This window comes from Astyanax mexicanus, chromosome 12 (genome assembly GCF_023375975.1).
Source record: "Astyanax mexicanus isolate ESR-SI-001 chromosome 12, AstMex3_surface, whole genome shotgun sequence".
In the NCBI taxonomy this organism is placed as follows: domain Eukaryota; kingdom Metazoa; phylum Chordata; class Actinopteri; order Characiformes; family Acestrorhamphidae; genus Astyanax; species Astyanax mexicanus.
Genome location: NC_064419.1, coordinates 28806504 through 28817333, shown reverse-complemented (window position 1 = coordinate 28817333; position 10830 = coordinate 28806504). Strand labels below are relative to the sequence as shown.

The 10830-nt window shown below is 36.4% G+C and overlaps 1 protein-coding gene across 1 annotated transcript; it reads left to right on the top strand.

Annotated features, from left to right (window-relative positions):
• The first annotated feature begins 351 nt into the window (after window positions 1–351).
• On the top strand, window positions 352–9894 carry LOC103038507 (izumo sperm-egg fusion protein 1). The gene is made up of 9 exons (XM_049485924.1): window positions 352–907; window positions 1893–1967; window positions 3672–3755; window positions 3949–3969; window positions 4081–4167; window positions 4769–4887; window positions 5480–5633; window positions 5815–5980; window positions 7051–9894. The coding sequence occupies exons 1-9, from the start codon at window positions 685–687 to the stop codon at window positions 7178–7180; spliced, it is 1059 nt and encodes a 352-aa protein (XP_049341881.1). The 5' UTR covers window positions 352–684; the 3' UTR covers window positions 7181–9894.
• The last annotated feature ends 936 nt before the right edge of the window (window positions 9895–10830 follow it).

Sequence of the window (10830 nt, the reverse complement as noted above, 5' to 3'; positions counted from 1 at the left end):
GCATCAGCCCCTTTAGAAGCCCCTCTTTATGCGTTTTCTGGCCCACACCTAGCATTTGTCATGGTCCCAATAGGCTCATGTTTATCTACTGCCTATGCTTTTGGCAGTCCTTTCCTTAAAAATATTTTTTTACAGTTACAGTGAAAATTTAAGTAATTATATTACACTGTAAAAAAAAAATACTCTCACAAACTAAACTAAAAAAATGCACCTATTTTTTAGTTAGTCTGTAAGATGCATATTTTGGATCCTAGAGTTTTGGTCAAGTTAAAGAAAATAAGTTGAATCAATGAAATAATATCTGTGAATCAAATACACCTAAGTAAGAGATGGAAGGATATGCCCAATATGCAAACAGCATGACCAACATCATAATTCCTGTGTAATTCGTTAGAGTCAAACAGAGCATGTGCAGAGTAGTTGGCTTGGCCTCAACTAGGGTTTACCTAGAGTTTGTACATGTTGACAACACAGGTTATTTAGTTAGACCAACTTTTAACAAGAAACTTAATAAGGTTAATTGATGTAATTAGTTGTATATATTTATATAGTGTATTACAATGACTATACCAAAGAGTAGGAGCATGGCTCAGCCAACGGCAGTTTAAAATTTAAAACATCACATTCTGCTCCTGTCAGAGACTATAACACACATTGCAGGTTATATTGGAGGCTGTTTTCCAAATGTTTTCCGGATCTCTCTCTTTTTTCCCCCTGGTGATGGTGTGTTTGGTGTCCAGTGTGACGTCCTGTCTGCAGTGTGACCGTGCGGTCCTCAACATGCACGAGGACTTCATAGCTGCTGCTAAAGGAGTTACCATCCAAGATCAGATGGATCTAAAGGAAATCACTGACCAGGCCTACACCAACTATAAGAAGACCAGTGAGGAGCTTCGTGGGGTAATTGGTATGTTTATGTTTTGTATGTATATAGACTGCACATTTATATTATATTATATATGATTTTCCAACAAACCAGATCTTTAACAAAGTAAAACGTGTTATCTGTAGGTTGTTTTTTTTTCTAAGATGGTTGCACTCATAGATGGTGCTTGTATTGTTTTATTGTGGCTGGTCAGGCCACAGCAAGGCCAACAAACTTTTCCCGGCTTTGATTGGACAATAAAGTTGTTTTTAATTCTCTTCACTTCAGCTGTTGCGATGCCGTTTGTCCCAGTCTTGGCAAAGGACAGAGGCTGTAAAACCAGAATTGCTCAGAGGATTATGTTTGACATTTTTCAGCAACTTTATGTTTCAGGGATTTACTCTTGTTAATTTTGAATTACATAAACAATAGAGCTCCATGTTTTTAAGGTTTTACCTCTGTTGTCACTTTAGATTATGAAGGAAACACTAATCTGAGTTAAAGAATAAAGGCTGAAAAGTGAACTTGACTGGCAGTGGCAGATAACTTCTGACAGAATAGAGGGCTTGGGGTGAGATATTTGCACTGATGGCCAGGTTGGGAGGGAAGGTCCATAGTAGGGGGTCTATGATAACACTACTAAATATCAATGTGTAGTGTGATTAATCAAGTTCCTAAATTAGTCAGCACTTGGCTAGCCTCATTTTTACAGTTATAAAAGTAATTTCATGTTCACTGTGAACCTCTACTCATTCTACCTAGTTCTCTCACATGAGAGCATTCTACAACATGAAGAGCTTTTTCTGTTGCTGCATGCAATTCATGCAATTTGACTTTTCTGATACTCAATGTGCTATTGCAGCTCATTTGATGTGTTTATCGTGAAAACTAATATTTTGATCTTAATTATGCAACATTGAGTTTTTGCCAATACCAGTATTGATCAGACACTGTTTTTAAACTAAGCTGTTAAATATACATTTGTCTAAAGGCTCTTTGCTTAACAAGCAAATGTTGATTGTTTCAGACCCCACAACACTGTACCGAGCACGGACAGAGTATCAGAGTGAGTTCCAGAGGTACTGGAAGGAGCACAAGAAGGGTAAAAAACACAGCAGCCTTTAGCTGCTTATGAGCACTTAAAGTTAATATTCACAGCATTATACTTGAGATTAAATATACGTTAAATTAGTTTAAAAATCCAACCAATAAAGCCCCTAGGAATATTTTTTTTGTTTATGTGTAGCGTTAGCTCTCCCAGTTTAGCTTTAGCTCTGCTTGTTTATTTTTAGCTTTAGCTGTTTTGGTTTAGCTTTAGCTCACCTTGTGTATTTTTAGCTTTAGCTGTTCTGGTTTAACTTTAACTTTAGCTCTCCTTATTTATTTTTAGCTTTAGCTGTTCTGGTTTAGCTTGAGCTAATCTTGTGTATTTGTAGCTTTTGCTGTTTGGTTTAGCTTTAGCTCACCTTGTTTATTTTTAGATTTTGCTGTTCTGGGGTAGCTTTAGCTCTCCCAATTCATATTTAGTTTTAACTCTCCAGTTTTAGCTTTAGCACACCTTGTTTATTTTTAGATTTTGCTGTTCTGGTTTAGCTTTAGCTCTCCCAATTCATATTTAGTTTTAACTCTCCAGTTTTAGCTTTAGCACACCTTGTTTATTTTTAGATTTTGCTTTTCTGGGGTAGCTTTAGCTCTCCCAATTCATATTTAGTTTTAACTCTCCAGTTTTAGCTTTAGCACACCTTGTTTATTTTTAGATTTTGCTGTTCTGGGGTAGCTTTAGCTCTCCCAATTCATATTTAGTTTTAACTCTCCAGTTTTAGCTTTAGCACACCTTGTTTATTTTTAGCTTTAGCTGTTCTGTTTTAGCTTTAACTTTAGCTCACTTTGTGTATTTTTAGCTTAAGCTGTTCTGGTTTAGCTTTACCTCTACTTATTTATTTTTAGCTTTAGCTGTTCTGGTTTAGCTTTAGCTCTCCCAATTCATATTTAGTTTTAACTCTCCAGTTTTAGCTTTAGCACACCTTGTTTATTTTAAGCTTTAGCTGTTCTGTTTTAGCTTTAGCTCTCCCAATTCATATTTAGTTTTAACTCTCCAGTTTTAGCTTTAGCACACCTTGTTTATTTTAAGCTTTAGCTCTCCCAGTATAGTTGTAGATTTAGCTCTCCTAGTTTATTTTTAGCTTTTATTCTACTGGTTTAGCTGTAGCTTTAGCTCTAATTTTAATGCTCCGGGTTTAGCTTTAGCTTTAATGTTCCAGGTTTAGCTTTAACTTTAGCTCTCCTTGTTTATTTTTTGCTTTAGTTGTCCTAGTTTATTTTTAGATTTAGCTCTCCAGGTTTATCTTTAGCTTTCCCAGTTTAGCTTTAGCGCTCACAGTTTTGCTGTAGCTTTAGCTTTGTTTTATGTGAACCGTTTTCTTGCTTCTCTGGGTATACATATAAGTTAATAAGTAAAATCTTTCTTCCATCAACATGTGGAAAGCCAAGAAGTGCAAGACTTAAAAGAAACATTAATACTTAAAAGTAATTTAAAAACAGTTTCTAACGTGGAATTGATATTTCAGCTTAGAAAGTGTTATGACAACTCATGCTTGTTGAGTTCAGATATGTGTGTGTTCGTTTGAGTATTCTGTGTATTTATTATATCATTATATATAATTCTGTGAAAGTAGTATGTAAAATAGACAACTTTAATAATGCAAGTTAATACAAATTCTGAATGGTAGTTTATGTTCGTTTGTGTGTAGGGGGTTTGTGTGTGTGTGTTGGGTCAGCCTGATAACCCTGTGACCTGTCTGTGCAGGCCCTATTCAGCAGAACATGATCAACATTGTGGAGAAAGGAAACCGGATACTGAAGAAGCATCTGAAGAATTTTGTGGAAGAAGGTTAGAAGGGAACTTGAATGGAACAAAATAATATCACATATGCATACAAGGTCGTGCAAAAATGTACAAAAAATAATATATATATATATATATACATATATACGTATATATGTATATATATACATATATACGTATATATGTATATATATATATATATATATATATGTTTATTCAGTGTTTTCCTTCTTTTCAGGCCTGTGTCCAAACACATGTGGTAAGGAGCTGTTTCCTCTGAATGGTTTCTCATAAAAACTGCACAACTGCATAGTTACATTAATTATGAATTTAGTTGTGTTATTAATTATCTTGTTTATGTGTGTCACAGGTTTGCTGTTTCAGGGTGTGATGAATTGTTCCTCTTGCCAGTATGGGTTGTTTCAATGCTGGTTAGAACCTCAGCAGGACTGTGGAGGTAACACACACAGTTTGCATATTTATTAAATACACAAATTTATTTTTACAAATTAAAATACACAATTGAAAGACCCAAATGTTTTTAAATGCACAAATTATCATACAGTAGATGAGCACGCCAGCCAGTTTGTAATGAATTCATATATATTTATATTTATCTGCCTTCATGGATAAATAAAACATTTCTAACCTTTGAAAAGCCCAAAATTTGCAGACCTTTAATGCTAATCTGTGTACATGACCAAGACTTTCAAGTATAAGCACAACCATAGAACATTTATGTCTAAAATTACTGATACATTGTACATGTGTACACCTTTTACAGTAAGCTTCCTTAAATGATGAGTCAAAGCAATAGCTTACTTTAATTAGAAACACAGTTTTACACTCTTTAGCTACCACACTAGGCCTTCTATCAAAGAAATTAGAACAATACACACACTTTGTAACATCTGAGAATTTACCAAACAGACACACATCCATATTATTACAGTCATTATCGGTAAATATGAATTAATATCAGTTTCTCTCTCTCTCTCTCTCTCTCTCTCTCTCTCTCTCTCTCTCTCTCTCTCTCCCCGTTACTCTCTCTCCTTCAGTGCATGAGTTAAAGGGGCAGGAGGGCGAGCAAGTGGTGCTGGACTGTTTTCTCTCTTGGCACAGTCTAATAATCGGACAGGCTGAGTACCACTACTCCTGGAAGCGGGGCGCCAGAAATGTATACATATAAACACACACACACACACACACACACACACACATGGGCTTTTCTAGGCCGATGCCACTGGTATTGATCTTTACTACCAACTGCTCTGTCCACTGTGTGTGATAATGCCTTCAATGACATACTCCCAGTACACATGTAACTCCGTGCATTAGGGAATGTTTACTGCCTTGTCATGAGCAAAATGGACAGTTTTTACCTCATTCACAAGATAACACCTCATAACTTTCAGCCAAAGAAGGCATTTCCAAGCCATGCCTTGAGATAACACTGTTCTATGACTTCTGGCATGTCATTTTAAATAACTGGTATGTTATTTACAGTCAAACTCTGTGTCAAATTATATTTACTCTGTACATTATGATAGATTACTACATAGTTTTAAGCAAGTTTACTTATTTTTAAAATACAAAATAATAGTAATCATTTTTTACCTTTGAATACCAGTCTATAATTAGCTAAATGGTTAGTGCTTGTTAGTTTTAGATGTAACAAGTAAACTGTAGCTTTGTCCTAGTATTGCAGTGGGTCAGTCATACCTAATTAACTGAGCGTATTTATTTGAATCAGCTTTATAAACTGTTAGTTTTCAGATCAGGAGTTGTTTGAGGTTCTGGTGGTGACAGAGGAGTCCAAGATAGTCCTGAATCAGCTGAGTGTAAGTGAGCAGGGAGTGTACCGCTGCCTCCTGCTGGATAAACATGGCACTGAGCTCTCCAGGATGCACTTCATTCTGAACAGTGAGAAATGCCTTTATTTCATTTTTTAGAAACAGTATAACTGGTGGAGAAAAGGCTTTCGTTACTTGTTATCTACAGTACTGGCAAAAAAATAAGCAAACAGACAGAAATGTTTTGGCTGATGAGCTACATCTAAAGTGTGGGTTAAAAATATTTCACTTTCTTTTTCTCTCTCTCTTAGTCATTCCATCTCCTTCTTCAACCCCACGGCCAATCCCCACACTGCCTGCACTGCCCAGCCTGGACTTGAGACCAACCAGACTTCACAGAGACACATTGATCATCATACTGGCTTTTCTCACTGTGGTCAGCATCTCAGCAAGCCTTGCCATCATAGTGAGCCTCTGGTAAGACTGAGTGGAAGATTAAGAAAATCGTGTCTAAATAAATAAGTAGTTAACAAATGGGTCAATTGGTTTTGCAAGTGATGCCAAATAGAACCATGTTTGTAATCAAGATAAAATCATTCGTGTGAGGAACCTTTTTTATTGATAAAGGTTCTATAGACCTGAGGTGCTTCACTTTCATTCACACCTCTATTACAAGCACTGTTCTTTCTGAAACCAAAAGTGGTTCTTCTAAAGCAGTGCTTCTCAAACTTTTTAGTTTAGGTACCACCTGTGAACAATTCCAAATCTTGTAATAATACCACTTGCATAAACATATGCTACTCCACACACACTTTCGCACAGCAGGTCAGGTGTGGTCTCCACATGTGAGATCTCTTTAGCCAATGGCTCTTCACTAATTTGTTGTGCTAAGCTTGTGTGGGTCTTACCTGCTCCTCGAGTCCACAAAGTTCTGTTGTTTGCTCATTGCTTCTGAGGAATGCTACATGCCTACTGAGATCAGCCTGAGACTGGGCAACAGCAAAAAAACAAACAAAAAAGGTAGAATAATTGGAGTATATAGCCTTTGCTGTAGTTTTGTTAAGCAGTAAATACAGCAACATCTTACAGTTTTAAAATGCTGTTAAAATAAAACTGTAGGCGTCAGTTACTAATAATTTTGTGCATTCAGAAAAGTACAGATGAACGTGTTAAGGGTTGAATGTAGAAATAATATAGATGGATGAATAATTGGATTAACTAATGTATGATTGCATGTGTGAATCTGAATTTGTAAGTATATGGACACATGGATGGATGTATATAAGTGTTGGTGTTTGGATGGTTGAACAAGTGAATATACTGTTGTATGAATGGATGAACTGGTGTACTGTATAAAAAATGAACAAATAAACAGATTGTTGCTTAGGTTGCTCAGCAGACTGGGAAATGAATGGAAGGATGGGTTCATATAAATAGGTGAATAGTATGGTTTGATGGATGGATGGATGGATGGAGGGATGGACAGACAACAAAAACTCTGACACCTGTTACAGATTCTGATTCTATTTTGTTGTTTCATGTTCCAGCACTATGATGATGGTAAAAAGGCAAAAGTCAGTGAGAACAAGGCCAAAAGAAGACGAGGAAGTACAGAATGAACACTCTGATCAAAAGAACAGAAGTGGACTAATAAAACATCCAATTAAATATGTATGACTACGGCAAAAGCATAAACAAACCCTGCAGCTTTTCTTTCCATTGTATGACTCTTAAATAGGCCAAAGTGATAACAGATCAGGATGGAGAAAGATCAAAAACAGGATGATGAGAGTCAGGCGGCTGTGGGGGTCAGTTCTCTGCTATTCTTTGCTGTTCTCTGCTGTTTACAGGCTGGGTTATTTTGGGTTTATCTTTGTGAATGATCTTTCTGTTGAAGGCATATTTCCACCAGGCTCAGGCACAGTCACATGCAGCTCCACCACAGCTCAGAGACAGATTATACACACGCCAGATGCCAGCCGTGCAGCGAAAGCCAAATTCATTCATTCATCCGAACGGAAGAATCAAAACAAGGAGGCGGACACGTTTCTGATGAATGAATGACATGCCCGGGCCCAGCGAACACGTGGACGAGAGAAACCAAGAGACAAATCTCATGGTCGCAGGCAAATCTCACGGATTACAACGTTTTTTTTCTAGAATTAATATTCCCCTGCCCAGTGCTTAATCCTAGGGATTATCCATCATTCTTTAAGGCCACTGCAGGGGGACGAGGAGATCAAACTTTAAAGCGGTTGTTTTCCCATGCAAGTTCCCCTTTCCCAAATTCAGCATTCTTAGCCATCTGACTGCGCAACTTCCTGTTTTATCATGCCCCATTTAGAGAGCCAGATTTAGAGCTGATTCACTCTGATTGCGGTGTGTAGTGCTGAGTTAGACGACGATATGTTTAGGCTTGTCCAGTTAGCAGATTTGTGTTTGTTTTATACATTTTAGGTCAATTTTATGCCACTAATAGAATTATATGTGTAATACCATAAAAAAAGGCATTTACACATTACTTTTAAAGAGCAAGGTGGTGGGATTTTAATATCAGAACAGCTCATAGGCCAATTTCCAGAAAGGGAAGAAATGGGATATTAAAAATGGACATTAAAATGCTTGAATATCCTAAATAAATCAAGCATATAATATAAAGCTACTTTATTGAAACAAAGTTGAGATACGGCTCATTCTTGTTAAAAGGCAATTTTGGCCAAGTAAACATAATGGGTACTGTTGAGATCAGCAAAAATGATTGAGGTATTAAGGTTGTTATTGTACAATAAGTCAATAATGTAATTATTGTGACTGGCAACATTAACAGTGTTGGAACCTATCTTCACCATGCAATAAAACATAAGTGTCTGAAAAACAGCAACCTTACAGGAGAAATATACAAACCTTAACTTTTAAGATAAGTCATTTCGAAATGTGTTAATATAAGGTCATTTTGGAGAAATCAAGAAATGTTAACACAGTGTAAAGGAAAAGTTTCTAATTGTTCAAATTAAGTAGTAAACTAAAAATCTACAAAAATTGAGATGTTTGTTTTTCATTAGACACTGTTGATGTACGATCACATATAGTTCGTTCATTCCTTGTTTTGTTGGAGTAACTGTCTCTACTGTCCAAGAAAGACTTTTGAATAGACTTTGGATCATTGCTGTGAGGACTTGATTGCATTCAGTGAAAAAAAAAGCTTCAGTGAGTTCAAGATGTATTATGATCATGACCCCACTGCGTCCTCAACACCCCAACTCCACTGTTCAGTGTTGGGGCCTGTATACGCGCCTTGTCAACATCTGACTTTACGTATGGAGCAATAGGTCCATGTTTATCTGGTCGAGGCAGATCTGTTCTATCAGTAATATTTCTCTACAGAGGCTTGACACGCTGTGTGTCTGTCTTAGCAATGGGTGCAACTTAAAGTAGCTGGTGGCATTCATTAGAAGGTTCACAGACATTCTGACAGTGTACCTACAATATTTTCCACTTTAATAAAAACATATTTATTAAACCTTTAATACATGTCAATCCACATCATATCAGTAAGTTCCAAATGCCCAGTGAGAGTGAATATTCATCATTAACAAGATTATTAACAAGATTGTTTAACAAGACAAGGTATTTACTTTTTCCAAGTAATATGGTAGCTATATGGTGGCACAACATGACAAAGCTGAATATGAATACACTAGCTCAGCATGTCAGTTAGACTTAAACACATCCGGCTCACTGGATGTCCCAGTATGCTGATTATTTTGTTTTGTTTCATTCTTGATCTCACAGAAACTGTTTCAGAGGGTTTGTTTTTCTCACTTCAGTGACCTGTTCTCGTATCAGTACCTGTTTTTGACTGCTATTATTCATCAGCTTCCTCTGCGAGAGTGTGGCGGTGGTTAACGGTTTGGCTTAAAGCGTGTTTAGTTTCTCTTAATTTGCAAAGGTACACCCACAGGAAACCGAGCCAGTTTCATAAACACTTGTTCTGTCTTGTTTTGTCCGGTTCTTGTCTCATAGTCTTACTCTGGACCTAAATAATTCACAGCAGCAGTTTGCTGAAGCAGCAGTTTGCTGCTTTTAATAAATATAGATGCGTCAATCATTTGATGACTCAAGTAGAAGAAGACAAGGAACGAAAACAAGTACAAACTGTACTCTTATATCGGAATATGAACTGAAGACTGTTGACTGTACTGTTCCCTTTAGTTCTATTTCCAAGAAACATTAGTTGCATTAGGGCATCCTTTTGACAGCTCAACACGCTCAGAGGAGAACACTAACTGCTGATCCTGTGATCAGTTGATGTTTATTTTGTATTTAAAAAATGGGTGTAACAAAATTATACAAATTTATACTAATAAAGTGTAAGTCACTCTTTTTTTTTACAAGTGATTAACAAGGAATGAAAACAAGTACAAACTGTACTCATCAAAATATCAAAATATGAACTGAAGTCGGTTGACTGTACTGTTCCCTTTAGTTCTTAAATAAAATAAAACAAAATCCTCAGAATTTAACAGTGTGGCCAATTACAAAGCACTACAGATGCTGGCAGCTGGCAGTTTTATGTAATTACTTAATAATGCATGACATAATTGTGAAGGATGTCATATGCTGTCATAGATTGTCAGTAAAGTAGTAATTGTCATGTTACCAGAACTTAGTTAGTTGTCATGAGAGGTGCTGTAATATTTGATGTCGTCATTATTGAGGTGCTACTCCCAATCTCACACACTCCCACCAACACTGAGAGGGTGGTGCTTTTTCAAGAAACATTAGTTGCCAGTGCATCATTTTGACAGCTCAACAGGCTCGGAGGAGAACACTAACTGCTGATCCTGTGATCAGTTGATGTTTATTTTGTGTTTAAAAAATGGGTGTAACAAAGAATAATAATGAATAATTAAAAAGTGTAAGTCACTCTTTTTTATAACTCTTTTAATCTATAACAAGTGATTAACAAGGAATGAAAACAAGTACAAACTATACTCGTATATCAGAATATGAACGGAAGTCTGTTGACTGTACTGTTCCCTTTAGTTCTTAAATAAAAATAAAAAAAAAATCCTCAAAATGTAACAGTGTGGCCAATTAAAAAGCACTACAGATCCTGGTAGCTGGCAGTTTTATGTAATTACTTAACAATGCATGACATAAGTGTGAAGGATGTCATATGCTGTCATAGATTGTCAGTAAAGTAGTAATTGTCATGTTACCGGAACTTAGTTAGTTGTCATGAAAAGTAACTGAGTTACTAACGGAGTTACTCCACTATAAAAGTAATTAGTTACCAGTAAAAGTAACTATCGCGTTACTTTTTA